At 40.7% G+C, this 17,866-nt stretch overlaps 3 protein-coding genes across 5 annotated transcripts; 1 reads left to right on the top strand and 2 right to left on the bottom strand.

Annotated features, from left to right (window-relative positions):
* Window positions 1–398: 398 nt before the first annotated feature.
* FAM32A (family with sequence similarity 32 member A) lies at window positions 399–1,846 on the bottom strand. Its single transcript, XM_068920073.1, has 4 exons — window positions 1,557–1,846; window positions 1,344–1,482; window positions 1,144–1,197; window positions 399–956 (listed from the first exon to the last, which is right to left on the bottom strand). The coding sequence occupies exons 1-4, from the start codon at window positions 1,631–1,633 to the stop codon at window positions 888–890; spliced, it is 339 nt and encodes a 112-aa protein (XP_068776174.1). The 5' UTR covers window positions 1,634–1,846; the 3' UTR covers window positions 399–887.
* A 125-nt stretch (window positions 1,847–1,971) lies between these two features.
* Window positions 1,972–8,762, top strand: CIB3 (calcium and integrin binding family member 3). Of its 3 annotated transcripts, none has more exons than XR_011136402.1 (7): window positions 1,972–2,910; window positions 3,218–3,252; window positions 5,068–5,179; window positions 5,547–5,694; window positions 6,632–6,827; window positions 7,137–7,279; window positions 7,409–8,762. XR_011136402.1 is itself a non-coding variant. In XM_068920072.1 (7 exons), exons 2-7 carry the CDS (start codon window positions 2,860–2,862, stop codon window positions 7,156–7,158), a joined length of 564 nt encoding a protein of 187 aa, XP_068776173.1. In that variant the 5' UTR covers window positions 1,972–2,149; window positions 2,796–2,859; the 3' UTR covers window positions 7,159–8,762. The 3 variants fall into 3 exon arrangements, 2 of the variants coding, with proteins under 2 accessions (XP_068776173.1, XP_009676226.1); XM_068920072.1 differs by having other exon boundaries at window positions 1,972–2,149; window positions 2,796–2,910; window positions 7,137–8,762; XM_009677931.2 differs by having other exon boundaries at window positions 7,137–8,762.
* A 2,181-nt stretch (window positions 8,763–10,943) lies between these two features.
* RAB8A (RAB8A, member RAS oncogene family) lies at window positions 10,944–17,747 on the bottom strand. The gene is made up of 8 exons (XM_068920070.1): window positions 17,544–17,747; window positions 16,997–17,057; window positions 16,678–16,738; window positions 16,190–16,267; window positions 15,629–15,718; window positions 13,975–14,040; window positions 13,352–13,402; window positions 10,944–12,513 (listed from the first exon to the last, which is right to left on the bottom strand). The coding sequence occupies exons 1-8, from the start codon at window positions 17,665–17,667 to the stop codon at window positions 12,421–12,423; spliced, it is 624 nt and encodes a 207-aa protein (XP_068776171.1). The 5' UTR covers window positions 17,668–17,747; the 3' UTR covers window positions 10,944–12,420.
* Between the last annotated feature and the right edge of the window lie 119 nt (window positions 17,748–17,866).

Raw genomic sequence — 17,866 nt, 5'->3', positions numbered from 1 at the left:
CCGCGAGGAGGGATACGAGCGCAGCGCCCGGCCGCCGCGGCGGAAGGACACCGCGCTGCCCGCGCGTCGCCTAAATAGGGCCCTGGGGGTGGCTGGGTTCAGACCTCTCTGGAAATGGGTCCGCCGCTCAGTAGATGGCCCCGGGGGTTGGGTTGGGCAGGAGTAACACCCAGGTGAGGGGCTGCAGGCCACGGGGTGGAAGCTGGTGGCCAACCCAGCCGTGGCAGGCCAACCTCGTTTTTAAGAGGCAGGTTGGAGTTTTGAACATCATCCCTCGGAAGAGAGTCGGAATTGTGCACAAAAGATAGAAATCGCAGGAAAAAGGCCCCATGCAAACACCTGTTTTATCACTGTGCTGCCCTTACCTCTTTGTACAGGTCACCAAACACCAAAAAAAAAAAAAAAAAAAGCATTTTAATGAGAAGTTACATCAGAGTTACAAGAGGATTTTAAAATACAGCAGAACCCACCCTGAGCTCTGAAAGAACTCTAGGTGCAAACAACTGATACCATTCCTATAATTTACAAGCAAAGCTAAGTGAAGAGACTGTCCGAGATTCTTCCGTTCCAAGAAGGAGAACAGTTAGTATCAAACTAATATAGAAACATTTTCCAGCTGGCTCCTACCAATTGCTTTTGGACTCAGCCATGCTTCGAGCTCTAAGAAAACAGCCCACTGCACCTATATAAACCAGAGCTTTCACTAGCGAAGAGGAGGCTTAGTTGACTACTTGGTGTAAAAGACAAAAACAGTGAAATAAGACAGCGCAAGGTCACAAACGTTCAGAAGATATATTAAACATTCAATACCGAGAATACACGGATTTACATAGCGACCCCTGTTCGATACAAACACAACTCCAAAGCCTTGTAAGAAAACCGCCCCTTCACTTCGTCCAGCTGACTTTAGGAATGTCGTAGTGCTCCGTCAGAGTATCCAAGTGCCTGTTAAAGTCCTAGGGGAGAGGAAGAGAGCGAAAACATGAAACGTCTGATGATTTCGCTAACGCCGAGGCGCGCCAGGGCCCCGCTGCCTCCCACCTTGGGGGCTTCACAGAGGCAAAAGGGCTCCTCCGGGCCCGCGCCATCCTCTGTGCTGACAAACACACGCTGGTCGCAGTAAGGAGTGAATTTAGTTCTCACCTCCACTCGCTGTTTATGGGTTTTAGACGCTTTCTTCAGGATCCTCTCCATTTGCTGTGGGGGGGGGGGGACACAGGAGAGGCGGTTACTTCCCCGCGCTCGTCGCCCCCTCAGGGGCTGCCTCGGGGGGCCCGTTTGGGCCTTTCAAGCCCCAGCCCGAGCCGCCGGGCCGGATTTAACCCCGGCCCGGGTCGCCCTACCCGCTTCTCCTGCATCTTCTCGTAGGCCACTTGCGCCGGCGTCCGCTTGTCCAGGCCGCGCTTCTTCTCCTCCTCCTGCTTCTTGCTGCTCACGATCTGCTCCAGGATCTGGCCCTTCGCCTTCGCCTTCTTCTTCTTCCTGCGGGCACAAGGCGGTCAGCGCCGAGCCTCCCCCCAACCCCGGCCCCCTCCTCCTCCTCCGCCGCCCCTCACCGCTTGCCGGCGCCCAGGGCGCCGCCGCTGCCCTTCAGCCGCAGCGGCCCGCGCTGCACCGCCTCGTAGTCCGCCATGGCCCGCGCAGCGCCGCCGCCGCCGCTCCCGCACTGCGGCGCCCCCTGGCGGCCGCCGCAACGTTGCCCCGGCAACGGCCGCGCGGGAGGCCGGGCGCCAGGAGCGACTCCCCCTTTTTCTGTGAGGAGAAAACCGTTAGGAGCCGCCCCGAGGGCGCCGCGCAGAAGCGCCGCTGAGGAAACCTCCTCCCGCCGCCGCCTATTTTCCACACCCAACGGACCGATTCTGAATAATTTTTACTGATTTCAAGGCGGGGCGGTGAGTGAGAGGCCGGCGTTTCTCCTCCCCCGAGGCGGGAGGATAGTTTTGCCTTTCCGGGGTCTCCACCTCACAGATGCATCCTCCAAACCAGGCGTCAGGGCTTCGTTTGCTGCTAAAGCTGCCAATTTACTGGATGAACGGCCGAGAAGGAAGGTTTTACGCCTTGCCCCCTGAACATGTATTATTATGCAGCCTGCTACGTGCCATAGAAATGCAGTCAGTTATTCCCTCGACCCTTAAGTTTCATATTTCATGTAACCTTTAACATCACATATCGGTTTTTATAGACAAATCATATATTGACATGTATTTTAGTGTAAAAACCACATATGTCTATATGTATGCATGCCACACTAATAACCATTAAATAGTGATAATGTATATTACTAGATAATGCAGAATAGAGTGATTGGGCTTTATAGATACTATCTCCAGTACAAACTGCCATGTGCTGTCTGTGGGCAGTGTACAGTAAATATTATAGAGAAAATTCAGAAAGAAAGGACGGGGGTGGGGGGGTTACTTTCATTATTACTTACTTCTAGTATTTAATGCTAATTCTTAGAGAAGACAGACATTCCAAACAGTTTTTAGGTCTTTTAAAATATTTGAAAGAATGAAAAAAAAACAAAAAAAAGCAATCTACAAGGTCTACTTACCATTTCAAAGACACGACCAAGAAGCTATTAGTTGTTTGTCCAAATACTGTAATATGAGTCTTTGTTGTGCACACAGGAGACAGGTGAGTGATGCTGGGTAAGAGCCTTAAGTAGCCAAACTAAAGATTAGATGAAATGCTCCTATTATGATTCTTTGTAGCCCATGCAATAGGGAAGCTGGTTACTTGATCCTCTGCTACCTGAACCTCATTGTTGCAGCTTTTAATGTCTGAATATCCAGACCTCCTATAAAGGTAACTTTGAGGAAAGAATGATGGGACAAGAACCAGCCTTCAGAGCCAGAAATGGGCAACAAGCAAACCATTTTCACTCCAGAGCAACTGGATGCATATCAGGTATAAAACAATGCCAAACTAAATGGCTATTTAGACAGCACATTGAATAAGGATGTGTTTTTAAAACAATCTTTTCAAAAATTGTTAAGTGTGGGTATTGTTACATCAAAGGTTTAAGTAACATAGTTTAATTTTGCCTCAAGAGGAAGAAGGGTTATGAAATAATCATTATTATAATGCCAAGAAAAGAACATTAATGCTTGGCCACTTGCATTACAATATGAGTGTTTAAGTCACTGTAGTGGAAAAGTTTGGGCCAATGCATTTAAAACTATCATTGCATATTATCTTTTCTCTTATTTCACAGGACTGCACATTCTTTACAAGGAAAGAAATTCTGAGGTGAGTCTTGTGTGTGCGTTTTGTGTGTAAGGTACAGAGATTGCTATAAAGGCAGGCTACATATGAGGTGGTTTTTAAAATATTTTAAAAATGTATTTATGCAAAATTAATGTGATAGAGGACAGAACAACTCCACATACCTTTGGACAATGTGACCCTCACTGTTGCTTTTTTATATACAGAAAGTACATCATTTGTCATGAACTGAGCCAGATCTCTAAATTTTTATTAAGGTACCAGTCTCTCTGTGTGAAATAAATGTAACAATTTATGTTTTACTGTACGCCTTCAGTGACATTCATGTTCCCTCACTTTGTTCCATAACAAATGCTTCAAAGTATGCTGTTATAGTGTGGGATACTTTGCCTATTTTATAAAATCAGTAATGTCTATATCAAATTTTATTCAGATTTTTCATCTCTTGATGTAAATAATTAGTCCTGGAAAACTGTTCTGCTTTGATACTGTAAGGTGCACTTTTCCCAAAGCCTTCATGGGCCTCATGGACCAATCCACTTAATATCTGTCCAAAGGAAGTGATAAAGACAGGTTCCCTACTTTGTTGATGTGGAATTGAGTCTTCACTGCAAACTTGAACTTGTTCTCCTCTTGTTGTAAATTGTACTTTCACAGATAATAACACACATAATAGCAAGGTTGCATTGCCTTTGCTAACCATTGGGCAAATTAACGGAAAGATAAAGGCAAAGTATCTGCATCTCTCAAGAGATCATTCCACGTTACTTGCTAATTTCTCTGAAAGACAGAGCACACGTGGCAATTTTATATGGAACGCATCCCTGATTAGAACCTCAGTACAAAATGACAAATGATTCTGTAATATGTGAAATGTAAAGCTGTCTGCCTTTCCGTGTAGTAAATAGAGGCCAGAACCATAACTGTATCATGAATAAGACATTTATTATTGATAGGGATCCCTTTTAACATTCTGTGCTATTGTTTTGTTGACAACAGCTGTGAACAGGATCCTTAGCCTAGTACAAGAACTGAAGAAAATAGCGTGGTGAAAAAGTAAAAAACTCATTCAAATGATTATGTGCATACTTTCTGTCTCCTGAACCTAGTTCTACAAAAAAAAAAAAAAAAAAAACACAGAAAAATACTTGGGGTGGGTGAAAGTATCCTAGGGTTGGTCGCAGATTCAAGAGCTCAATCTCTCTGGCTTTAGGCATCCAGATTTTTTTTTTCTTATGTTCACACCAAATCTTTCATGCTGCAGTGTAAACCTATTATTTCTAATCACATTCATCATTGACTTGGAAAACAGATCCCTCTTGCCTGACAACAACTTTTTATGTATTTGAAAACTGATTAGGTGGACCTTCAGGTTGAAGGTCTTGTGCCTTGTTATCATAAATTCATAAATCATAAATACACTACATGCCTCTATAGCATTGTCTGCACTATTGAAGTAAATCTGAAACTTTGGTGGTGGTTGTGGTGGGGTGGGGGGGACCCAATCCCTCTCCTCTTCCATTTTCAGATACTCTGTGTCTGGTGGCTTGGCTGCCTGACCTGTATACCTGTTATAAGCAGTTCCACTGACTTGTTCTGCAAGTGTGAAGGATTTGTGTTTCTGTTTGTTTGTTTTTAAAACCAGTTACACTATTTTGTTCCTTTAAATACTGTTTCTACGACCATCAGCTACAGAGCATACTAAATGTTATTTAGTGACTAATATCATCCATCTAGTAAAGGATGCGAACTATAAAGGATGATATGAAAAAGGCAAACACATATTTCTTAGAGCTCTAAATCACTTGCTCCCTAAACAAGCCTTTCTTTCTATTTCAGACTGTTTTACAGATACCGAGATCTAGCCCCACAGCTAGTTCCACTCGACTACACAGATAAACCAGACGTGACACTTCCCTATGAGCTCATTGGCAGCATGCCAGAGCTGAAGGTACAGTGCAAAGAACAAAACTAGATTTGAGTGATACTTTTCCGTTGAATATACCTTTTTAAATAATTGATCCAGTACTAATTGCTGGGAGGTTGAAATACAATAAAATTTTGGCAACTAATGTCAAAGACTTTCTGGAAGCTTCTAGTGATTTCTTCGGAAAAAAAACACTGAAATTGTACAACAGTTGAAGCAGCTGTTTCTACCTCTGATACATTAGACAAGAAAATAATAGCAGCAAAGGGAGTATTTGACTGCCAAAAGGGGGTTACAACAAAAGTAATCTTGGTCCAGTTGTGCCTTATCTGCACTGAAATAAATACTAGTAAAAGATGACCTTCCCTTGCGCCTGTGTTCTGTTTCCCAGGACAATCCATTCCGCCAGCGGATAGCAGAGGTTTTCTCAGAGGATGGAGAAGGCAATATGACTTTGGATGATTTTTTGGACATGTTTTCAGCGCTGAGTGAAATGGCGCCCAGAGACTTAAAGGCATATTATGCCTTTAAAATTTATGGTGAGTGAGACAGGCATAAAACGTGAAGTTCGGGGAAATCTTGCAGCTGCATGTAAGAATGCAAAATATCCATTTTGCCACCGTAATGGTCTCTAGATAGGTACATTCTTAATACAATCTTTCTATTTGTTGCCTTTGAATGCCTGCTGTCCTAGAAACTTCTGGTCCTTTGTATCCTTTTGCCTCTACTCTTATTTAATTGGGATTGGAAGTTACATTGATTAGCGCTTAGGATTTACTAGAGAATTTACAACCTGAAATTTTTTGCAATTTTCAAGACCTGATAAACATTTAAGAAATATTTCTTCGTGCTAGAGACTGCTTGGAAAAGTGCAGCCACAAGGGATTTGGCTGCCTATAAATCTGTAGGTTTCTTTGGGAAATAAACACTTTTAGCAGTTTTCCCCAAGGGCAATTTTAAAGATTAATTTGGTCTTGACAATACCATTTTCAGTTTCTTCCTTAGTGATCAGCCAAAGCCCAACAACATATTAATGACATACACAGAAAAAAAAACACACCCTGTGATTTAAGCTGTAAATGATTCAGCAAAGATATTAAGAAAGTGAACTCCCCCCATACCGAACAGCCTATGCTCTTCCTTTAACTTCATGCTACTCCTTGCATTTTGTTTAGTAGTACTGATTTGCTAGGATAATTTCATTATGGCTAGACTATGTTTAGCTATTAAGCTATTTACAGTTGTTACCCTCATGTATGATAAAAATCCTGGGCTCATGGCTTATTATTTTGTTATTGAATGTTTATACGAGCAAATACAGATAACTGCAAGACTCTCTATCTCTGATTTGAAAGCCCTACTTTTATAAACACATTGTGGGCTGCTAACCAAACCCTTCCCATTTTCCCTTGGCAACCGACTGTGTAAAATACTGCCTTTTGCCGCTTTGAAGTCATTTTTTTTTTCCTTTGACAGATTTTAACAATGATGATTACATATGCAAATCAGATCTGGAAAAAACAGTTAACAAATTAACCCGAAACGAACTTACCCCAGAAGAAGTTAGACTTGCATGTGACAAGGTCATTGATGAAGCAGATCTGGACAATGATGGCAAACTTTCTCTGGAAGACTTTCAGCATATGATAATAAGAGCTCCTGATTTTCTCAGGTAATATCTCATTTGATATCATGAAACTGCTCCTTAGTTTCTATCAGAAGTCTCCAAAGGGTGTGTTTAATGTATTGATAACTACATGAGATTAGCTACTTGATGTCTAACATTGTCTGAATGTGGCTTCTGAAGTATATCTTACACAATGAAGCATCCCAAATCTGGCATTTATTCAATGTGCCTTTTCTTTGCGAATGGTTTGCAAAATGAACTCTTCAATTTATAATAGTGTCCTAGGATTAATTTTAGTGAACCCTTTCAAATAGAGTGACACATAAATGATCATTACTACTTTTTTCTTTCAAGTACATTTCACATTCGAATCTGAGACTAGTGAAATACAGAGATGGAAGTGCTTCTCGAGTCTGCAACAAACTTGTTTCACCTGAGGTTACTGTCCATGACAGAAGAACACGAGAGGACCAAAGAGGACAATTTTTGGTGAACTGGTCAGAAAACTGTCTCTTGTTTACTGCTTTAAAAGGAACAATTCGTCATACTCTTCTTCAAGATTTCCCTGTAATTTAACAAAATGCGTATTTTTCCATAAAATTGTCTATTCCCTTCCACTCCTCCAGTGAGAACGCACCTGACCTCAGCAGTGACATGGAGAATATTTTTTAAAGCTCAGATATTACCAGGTACTAAAGGAACTTGTATCAAAGTATACCTTCTAAAATTGTTCCTAAGAAAACACCTTATCTAGTTAAAAAACAAACACCTCCCCCCCCTTCCCCAGATGTAGTTTTGACTAAAACTACATCTAGGAATCACAGCTCATTCCTTGCTGTCCTACTCTTTTTTCCCTAAGAGAAGATTCTATCTGTAGTTGACGAAAAACACATTGCTATCCACAGAACTTGGTTATCGTAAAAAAAAACATGCACTGAGCACATGCTCAGCTCAAATTTTGAATTCCTGAGAATCCTGCCTACCTTGAAAATAGTTTTAAAACCATTACAGTTAATAGAAGTTGTGTAACCAGCAACTCAGATGATCTATCTCAACAAATGCCCGGTGAATCAATTTGCAAAAGTATGCCACTGGTGTATCACAGAAACATATTACAGGCTCTGGGAAGGATGTAGGGAAGACCTGCATCTATTTCAGCCAGTCAAGTGATTCCCTTTTCTATGTCAAGTATGTAAAAAAGCTGCTATAAGTTAACAGGAAAAATCACTTAAATGAAAAAAATTCACAGCCGTACCTCAGCTCTCTGATACACAAATTGGGTGATGCTCCCAAAACAGCCCTCCCCTAAAAAAAGAAAAAAAAAAAAAAGTGCGTACTTAAAGGGAAAGACCTATTAACACCGGAAGAACTCAAAAAAATTCTTGCCTCATTGCTAAAATTTTCTTAGAACAGACAGAAAATTAAACCTCCTTATTATTCAGAAGATTTTTCTTTTTCCTAGATAGCTGGGAAAGTCAACACACTTAAGGACAAAAGAAGAGCCTACCTCAGGTTTCTGTCCCTCTCTTTCCATTTGTAGGGACACCTTATTTTCAACACAAGAATTTATATGCATGAATGATGAACAGAACTGACAAACTAAAAAAAGTTTTCTTTTAAAATTCTCTTTTCATAAGAAGTTTATTTATGCAGTGCTCAGGGTCCTGTACAAGAGTAAAAACATACATACTGTAAAAAACAACAGTTTTACTTTTAATACAAACATGAAAATCAATGAGAAGTGTTTAAGAAAGCAGTTGTAATGTGGAAGAGGTGGCAGCCAAAAAGTGATGATTCTAAAAACACAGTTTACAGTTGCTTTTTAAAATACTGGGATGCATTAATTTCCTTTTGAAACAAAATCTTGATAACTCCCAACTTACGCTCAACTTAGAGCGGATGATTCCTGCAGAAAGGCTAGAGAGACTAGCCTGCTAAACTATTGTATTAAGTACAGAAACAAAATCTCCAACCACGAGTGACAGAAATGGGGCAAAGAATAAGGCAGCCTGAAATAATCAGACTGCACATTACCATCAATGTTCAATTGAACAGATATTTATTACATCTATAAATGAAGACCTAAGTTAGTCATCATTCTTTTCCATCCTCTATGGACTTCCAGTACAAACGGAGGCTATCTCCTAAGCAGCCATCTGTCCGTTTCCTCTCCAGCATCCAACCCAACAGCCATTTCACGTCCAAGAGAACAAGAAATCACGGCAGCTTTTGAACACGAGCATCAGCCAAAGACACAGCCACCACCACAACAATAAAACCCCAACAATTGTCAGCAAGATGATTAGCATCCCACATGAAAGGAGAGGTCAAATAATTTTCAGCAGCAGTAAGGAGACTTACAATAATCCATAGGATTTATAAACTTGAGGCTGAAAGTCTGATGCTGGCATAAGGCTCTGATGTCATGAAACATTAGATGTGCCTATCAGCACAGGAACTAGACAACCAAAGTGTTAAAAGGGCAAAGTGTTAAAGGTATTGACAGGTCTGCTCCCAGAAGTTTGAAGACAACCTGGAATATTGCAACCAGCCTCAAAATAAGGTCAACCACAGAATTCTGTGATGCTCATTAAATAAGGGAATTTGAGAACATGCTCAAAAACAGGTTTGTTCCTCTACAAACCAAGTGTCAATTGTTAACTGATTACCTAGTATTTTAGTGGTATTTAGACACCAAGAACGTGTAGCAAGCACACTGTTAGCTTTTCAGATCTATTTAAATTACTCAGTTTTACAGATTCTGTATTCCATTTTAGATGTTTCCCCCCTTAGTTAGAGAAAGTTTATATGTAAATACATTACTGTTATTCAGTCACACAGTACCTCTTTTGGTCAGTTTTCATAGCAGTCATACTTGAAAAACCACAATAACTTAATTATGTGACAGAAACATCAACTACATATAGTACTTATCCAAGATTTGACATCAGTATATAGCGACACAGAGCCAAGCACACCTGCAACTGCAGTGTCTTTCACTTTTTCTGTCTTATGTTTGCATTTGAGTTTTCATATTGCTTACATTGATTTAATGTCTATGTAAAATCTGTATAGCCTATAGAAGTACAGTGATGATAGGCGGTCACAGTAACTGCATGAAACTTCCTGAGATAGGGCAATAATGTAGTTGTCCATTTTGTAGAAGGAAATCATGCTATAAATTAGGCATATAAACACATGCAACAACCAGCGTAATTTTAAACAAAAGGTATTCACAAACAGTTCTTTCAATGCACAAGACTAATTTAAAATTTAGAAAATGGAGAGTGAAAAACCATAATTCCATCCTTCAAATTTTTCCCACTTGTGAATTAATATAGTCTTTCTCTCTCTCCCTCTAGACATATTATTGATTTAGATGCTGTCAGTAGACAACAGCCAGTATCATGGTGGGCAGCCAACTTAAGACTAACCACTTATTTTCCAGTCCCTTTGGAAGAACTGGACTGACTGCAACCTCTGGCTACATTAAGGTAAATGAAGGATGGACGTGAGATAGTTCACATTTACTCCTAAGCCAGAAACAAATCATCAAACATATCCATTCTGTGTAGGAAAACAGCTTTCAGACCATGCCCTAATTACCTCCCCAATTCAACCCTAACAATTGTTTGAAGCATACGCAAAGTCTTTTAAAAAGCATCCTTATCTCAAAGTAGTAGTATTGCTTGTCCAATTTATAGCTTTGTATTTACTATACTTTTAAGCACATACTAACTAGAAGGCTCCTCAGAAGCTTAACATGACTGTTTTATCCTACAAATACATCTATGTGTAATTCACTGTGGTTCATTTTCACTAAGAAAAAAAAAATACAAACCATTGTGAGGTTTTGGAAAGTTTTATATATGATTTTAAACACAAACAGAGCTCACTGTAATCTCCTAGCTATTAAAAAAAGTTGGTGGCATATAAAATGCATTTTTATAAACCAGTAAGTTACACAGTGAAATTTCCTTTTTGTATCTGATTTTAGAACAACAGGCAATATTCCTGTTCAGCCCAATTGCACTCTGCAGATTTACAAAGATTATTTATGAATCTGATAGATCTTTAACTACAGTAGCACCTGTGGGTGCTACTACGAGGCTAGAAATAATACCACAAACTTGAAGAAAACAAAACTGGTGAGTAAATTCATTAGCTTTAAAATGAGCTTTAATTTTACCCTTAAGTGCAGTTGTCAATGTAAACAAAGCATGTTAACAATTCCAGTGAGTTGCAGGACACAGCTGATATGTTCATTTGGATTAAATATACCATGATTCCAATTACTTGACAGCAGACTTCTAAGTAGATTGCTCTTACTGGCTCCTTTTTATCAATCTAATTAGAGTCAGGCTTACAGCCTCTGAACTGAGAGCAACTAGCTACCTAGGAGCTTTACTAGGCTGTTACATTTCATACATTGGAATGTAATAGACTGTGTTTAGAAGAATAAATACACAGAATATTTTCACTGAGGACTAAACATCATTTGCATTGATGCACACTAAGAGGTTTGTTGCTGCTTTAAATCTGAATTGATCAATGCACGGCAGCAAGGCAAATCTCAGTTTAAAAAAGTTTGTTTTCAGAAAGTGTTCATATGTGCAACATTGATTTGCATATGTGAGCAAGTGTGCATGAGAACACACAACTGGAAGCAGTGCAATACATTTTCTTCTCACAAGTTATAACTAATCACTACATCATGACAGATCTGGAGTCATTCTCAACTGGAGAAGGAATAGCTGTCCACTAATGCTATGAATTTTGAGGAAATGTCCGTATCTGAACCATGATCTATTTCTCTAAAAACAGACTAGAGATCACCTGCAGGGGACTAGATTGTACATATCTCCTGTTAAACATGTCTAAATGTGTAGATTATTTAATTAAGCATGGTCACCTCTAACATGAAGAAAGTAATTCCTGATTATATGGATCTGTTATATTTACAGCACACTTTGGTTTTTTTTAAAAAAATAGAGATTTCTTTAAGGAGGATTTCATTTCTTTTCTTTTTTTTTTTTTTTAAACTCCAATTGTACTTGTGGATTGTCTAGAATAATGCAACTGAACAAGTAACAGGCAGATAAAGGATTCTCTCTGCAGTAGCAAAAAGGGGGGGATGTAGAAAGCTTCCTCCTACCTTCTGAAAAGGTATAGGCCTGTACTGCTTGCGTAAGTGCATTTGTTTGATGTTTTGATGCGATTGTTCTACATGCATCTGTAGACATGGATATGCACATGTAGCATGTACACATACCAGTTCTTTATTAATATTGGCATTTCAATTTCTTATTTTGATCATAACTTAATTTTTCCTAATTTGGATACATTACAGATATGAACAAAAGATTGAAGCCTGTCAGCAAAGGTGCTATTACAGGTCACACTTGATCTGTATTCCCTCTGCTAGACATATGCCCAGTGACAATCTGACAAAAATAAACTTGTTTCATCTCCAAAATTGAAGAGTCAGACAATTACTAAAATAAACAATTTCTTATTCAGATGGTCACAGAGTGACACGGTATGTTGAAAATGTTAAGTCCACAGACAGAGGAAATCTCACTCAGAACAGGCACAGTCCAGTTCAGTTGAGCAGATGCTCAGATTAAGGCTGTGTCCCTCACAGAAGAACACATCGGAAAAAGCTGCTTTTCTTTTGCTGGTCTGGTGTGATTTTGACTCCCTGGTTGCTGCCTTGCGGGCTATTGCCTTCCTGAAGATTCAAAGAATTTTAAGTTACTTATTTATACTAAACAGCTCTTAGCATCACTGCAAGATCTAGCATCTATTCTTTATCCATTTGGTTGAATCAAGCCTGTGATTATACAAAAACTATTACTAAAACGAGCGGGAGTTTTCATTCATTTAAGTGAGCCTTACTATCAGCCACTACCAGAGGTCAAAAGAATTGCATCTGCTACTTTTGGGTCCGACTAACATGGACTACACTTCTTATTTCTCTAAACTCAAAGGCAACCAAATTTTAAAAATACAAGACGTGTTTGGCTTTTACTGAAATACTTTGGAAGCATCAACAAGACCCACAGACCGAAACCGATGCATGTTCGTTTGTTGTACGAAAGATGACTTTTATGAATGCACCCTGAGAGATGATTTTGTTATGTCAAAAAAACTAATTAGTTCTCTGCCTTGAGTTAAACATAACAGCCTGAAGACTAAGTGAAGTAGGAAGTGGGCCTCCCATGTTGCTAATTTAAGTGATTCAGTTTTTTGGACTGCAAGAGCAAGAAATATCATTAAACTGCTCTGCTCTACGATTCACTTGGCTTTCAATAAAACAAATAAAAGATAATTTTATTTAGAGAACCTCAACCATTGCAGCTAGTTTCTGAATGTAGAGACAACTGTTTATATCCCAAGGTCAGACTAGTTCGAGAACACTAAAAATAAATTTCTATAACCTTCAGTGCACCCCCCATGAAAGAGACGACAAAATATTTTTGATTCAACACGATAGAGTACTTAGTATTGGGCTTTTGGTTGTTGGTTTCTACTTAAAGACAGCCTAGACTAAGTAAAAAGTTACTCACCAATTTCTTGTCCATTTTTGCTTTGATATCTCTTGCAAGAGTGAAAAATGCCTATAGTAAGTACAACAGTTAAAAGTTACAAGACGAAGAAAACATATCCCAACGTTTTTGTTTAGTAATAAGCTGCCTTCCTGTGCTTCTGCACATACGAAACTCGTGAAGAACGTCAGATTCTCAGTATTCCTTTCTCGAGGTTTTAATGCTCCTTCCTCTGTCTTTGAACCTTTTCTAAATCCACTACTGCCTTTTTGAGGCTGAAAACTGTAATAGGACACAGTACCCACGATGTGGGCACATCCAGGTTTTATATAGTGGCAAAATGATGCCCTTTCTAAGTGGCACTATCGAATACATGCAGAGACATAAACCAATCTTTTCAGCATGCTATTCTAAAGCAGTTTGCTGTAATGCCTCTGCATTACACTTTACGCACCAAGTTCAATTTCAGTCATTTAGAATAACATTGGTTAGACCATGCATTCACAGGAGGCAAAGATATGTATTTAACAACCCATCTGAAATATCTAACAATTGAGTTTTGCATCCAGTCAGCACGGGTAAGTGCTCTTATTGCTTCTTTTTGTACTAAGACAGTAAGTAGAAGGGAAGGGTTGCATACTTACATTCTCTATGTTTATATTTGCTTTTGCACTGGTCTCCATAAATTTAATTCCAAAACTTGCGGCAAGCTGAACAAAAGCAGGTTCGTGTTAGTTGGATAATTGCAGGAACAGCTATAAATATAACCAATGGTGCAGGATCTACCCCTCCTAGAGTGATTCATAGGAATTGGGGATCTACTCAAGCAGAACAATTTGCAAAAATCAGGAACTGAATCTGATTCCTCTCGGTATCTATTCTCACTGGTTTTTGTTCTTCTGTTTTACATTCTGCATACATTTTAATTGGCTCCTTTGTTCCTTATATTTTATTTTTTTGCATAGGTATCTTGTGAGACTTGTAATACCTGCAGTGCACAGAAGTACATTCTTTACCTTGACTAATTAACAATTGAAGCCAGAAAAGACAATCCTATCTCTTTTGCCTCACTGGCTTTCATCAAAAAGGGACATTCCTAAATGCTAGCCTTTTGCATGCTTTTCCTTCCTTTTACTAAGAATAAATTCAGTTTTCCTGCTCTGCATCTAACAAACCCTGACCAGACAGTCAACAAACAAGAATTCTTAACACAGACTCATCTTTTCATCAGAATAGGGAAACATATTGCAACTACAGCTTGGGAAACGTTAAATAGTTCCACTGAGAAATACCCTGGAAGAAACAGGGCAACATATAGACAACAATGAATACAATGTTTACATTTTGAAAAGTCTAATTTGAAATAAATTAAAGCAGTGAGGTTTCTGGGGCTGGTGGCGGTGGCATATTCAGTGTATCAGTTCTCAAGCACCTTATAGAAAATGACAATTGCCGCTTTGGAAGTGGAAGTCTGACTTTAGCCTCTGTTACTAAACATGGTAATACAGCTGTTTATAATGTTAAGAGTATGTTATTCTATAGCCAAGTTAACCATTCCTAAACGGTCCCAAACATCAGCAAACTGCAATTTTATAAAACACTCCAGAGGTTTTTGGATTTTCAACTTTTGAAATGAAGATTTTTTTTTTTCTTTAACGATTAAGAGCACAACACTGAACGCTTACAATTAGAGCAAGGGGCTCTAATTTATGATCTCAACTTTTTTTTGTAAGCTTCATTTACGACTGTGGCATTCATAAGAGATCACAGAAGCCAATAACACTTCACAGGTAGTGCACATTATTTTGTTAGGTATAGAAATCAATAACCACTAACTCTGAACCATTTTCTTCACTGGAAGAACAGGTTTTCTACCAGCAGAATAACAGACTGAGCCTACAGTTTTTTCCAGCTGAGGCACACATACATCAAAAGGAATAAAAACTATTTTAACATTCGTACAGAAGATTTCACTGCTGAGACCAAAATAACAAGGATAAAGATTAAATCCAAGAAGGAACACCATCATACTTTAGTGAGCTTTCAGAAGTGGTAGATCAATCTTACTGGCTGGAACTTCAAAATTAGCACTTTAGTCCTCCTAAGGCAGCTATAACATAGACTCCTGCCACAAAAGCAGCAAGTCAGACACACGAGCCACACTTGGCAACCGTCTTGGCAGTAAGTAAGGAACTTTACGGGCTTTAAAGAGACTGAGGGATTTAGGAAGTATTCAGTTCCAAGCACTGACTTCAGCCCCTGGGCAGAGACAGGATGAAGCCAGGCGATGGCACTTACCTTCTCCCCTTGCTCTCTAGAGACTTGTCTTTTGTCATTTGCATCACACTTATTTCCAAGAATCATTTTTTCAACATCTGGGGAGGCATGCTGACATAGAAACAGACAAAAGAAAGTACTTCAGCTTAGTATTTGTCTACAAAAAAACATCAGAAAGGTGAAGCATACATCAAGTACTGAAAACAAAGGTGCTGATGCAAAGAATTTTCCATAGATTTAAGAGTTTCCCCCAAACACCCCATCCCAACAGTTTTCTTCAGACACTCACAGCTCAGGGCCTGCCTGCATAAAGGCAGCTCTTTAGGTCACTTGCGGTGGCAGGAAAACATCTCTCAATCGCTAGAAAGGCTACAGTCCATACAACGTGCTCTCACGTGCAATGAATTACTATGAACCGAGACATTCTAAAAGATATTACCAATTTTCTTGCAATATGTTTTCCACATTTACTCTACAGTACATAAATTAGAAAGAAACATAACAATGCTGAAGCATTTAACTTTTAACTACTTCTAGAATGGGGATAGCATTTTTAATACTGAGTCAATAAACAGAAATTACCTCTTCAATATTCCTGACCCAGTTCCGAATATTTTCAAAAGATTTTTCATTGGTGATGTCATAGACTAGCATAATGCCCTAAAGATAAAAACAAAACACCTTATTTCAGCTAGTGCCAGTTTAAGCAAAAGTTAAAGACTTTTCCATGACAAAGAAACTTAACAAAGACTATTTAAAAAGAAATAGTTCCAAGTTACACATAACATTTAATCACAATTTGTGTCTTATTAGATAAGGTGTACTAAATGTATATTTATACAGTGAGTCACAATGGAAATCTGACTTTGTAGGTCCCCACATTGTCTCAGTACAGCTTCAACACCATTAGCGCTGAGGAACAGGAGTGCAAGTTGTCAAGTGTTTACCCAGCTAGAGTTCATATGCTGAAACACAGGCGGTTACATACGCTCCCCATTAAAACACAGCTGGTTTGATGTTGAAAACTAAGGTGTCTGTTGAACGCTCAGCGTGACCTGCCCCGCTCCTACCATTGCTCCCCGGTAGTACGCTGTCGTGATGGTTCGGAATCGCTCCTGCCCAGCCGTGTCCCTGAAACAGACCAGAACACAGGGGCTCATGCAACCCAGCGAAGCTATTGCGCTGAAATTAGAGCTTTCAGAAACTTTAATTAAATATTTTTAATCAGTTTTTAGAAGCACTGAAACAACAGTTGTGGTTTCTAAGATACTGTAAGCTACTGAAGAGCACAACTAGATTGAAAACGTAATGATAATATCACTACTCCACACCATACTGATGCCGGGTTATAAGAAATTAATTCATGTAACGTTAGAAGAAAAGGCTTACCATATCTGTAGTTTAATTCGCTTGCCGTCTAGCTCTATAGTTCTAATTTTAAAATCAATACCTGAAAAGAGAAGTAACTAAGTTACTCTTAGTTTCTGCTGAAGACCAAGCTAACTTTTCCCCTCTCGTTTCCCTGGTGAGGTTTGCACTGGCAGAACACCCTTCCAGGTAGCTAACGAAGCAAAGCGCGAGGTTTTACAGTCGCTCACGCTAGACAACGGCCTCTGCAGAGCGAAGGAGAGCGATCTGAGCCGCAGCAGCCACAAGCAAAGCGCCTGCCCGGATCCCCGCAGGGCCGGGGGGAGCGAACGAACAGTGAGGCACGTTCGCAACCGGCGCCGAGGCAAGGCCGGCGCAACCGAGCTCCACCGCAACCGCTGAACGAGGCGCTGCGCGCCGAGCCGCTAAAGCCGCCCGAGGCGGCAGCGAAACCGCCCTCCCCGCCGCCGCCGCCGCCGCGCAGCCCCCCAGCGCGCGAGCCGCCGGCACGGGGCAGCGCTGAAGCAGCGGCGACCGGCCCCGGCCCCGGCCCCGGCCCGGCGCGCACCGATGGTGGAGATGAAGGTGGCGTTGAAGGCATCCTCGGAGAAGCGGAAGAGCGCGCAGGTCTTGCCCACGCCCGAGTCGCCGATGAGCAGCAGCTTGAACAGGTAGTCGTACGTCTTCGCCATCTTCCCGGCGCCGCCCCTCCGGCGACCCCCGCCCCCGCGCGCCTCACAGGCCGAGCCCGCCGGCCATCACCGCCCGCCGCGCGCCCATTGGCCGAGCCCAGCGGCGCGTCGCCGCAGGGCCCGCCTCCCCGGCCGCCGAGCAGGAAGAGAACGGAGCCGGCGCCCCATTGGCCGGCGAGCCGCGCTCCGTGTGTAACCG

Source organism: Struthio camelus, chromosome 26 (assembly GCF_040807025.1).
Source record: "Struthio camelus isolate bStrCam1 chromosome 26, bStrCam1.hap1, whole genome shotgun sequence".
NCBI lineage: Eukaryota > Metazoa > Chordata > Aves > Struthioniformes > Struthionidae > Struthio > Struthio camelus.
This window is presented reverse-complemented; position numbering and strand designations above follow the sequence as displayed.

Bases quoted from the DNA above. Each gene is read 5' to 3' on its own strand.
- FAM32A (XM_068920073.1), bottom strand. From the start codon at position 1,633: ATGGCGGACTACGAGGCGGTGCAGCGCGGGCCGCTGCGGCTGAAGGGC. The intron at 1,198-1,343 runs GTAGGGCGACCC...CCCCCCCCACAG, and splicing joins AGAAGATGCAGGAGAAGCGG to CAAATGGAGAGGATCCTGAA. The intron at 957-1,143 runs GTGAGAACTAAA...CCTCTCCCCTAG, and splicing joins CCCATAAACAGCGAGTGGAG to GACTTTAACAGGCACTTGGA.
- CIB3 (XM_068920072.1), top strand. From the start codon at position 2,860: ATGGGCAACAAGCAAACCATTTTCACTCCAGAGCAACTGGATGCATAT. The intron at 5,695-6,631 runs GTGAGTGAGACA...TTCCTTTGACAG, and splicing joins TTATGCCTTTAAAATTTATG to ATTTTAACAATGATGATTAC. The intron at 6,828-7,136 runs GTAATATCTCAT...TTTTCTTTCAAG, and splicing joins AGAGCTCCTGATTTTCTCAG to TACATTTCACATTCGAATCT.
- RAB8A (XM_068920070.1), bottom strand. From the start codon at position 17,667: ATGGCGAAGACGTACGACTACCTGTTCAAGCTGCTGCTCATCGGCGAC. The intron at 16,739-16,996 runs GTAAGCCTTTTC...GGTCTGTTTCAG, and splicing joins CGAATTAAACTACAGATATG to GGACACGGCTGGGCAGGAGC. The intron at 13,403-13,974 runs GTAAGTATGCAA...TACTTACTATAG, and splicing joins CAAATATAAACATAGAGAAT to GCATTTTTCACTCTTGCAAG.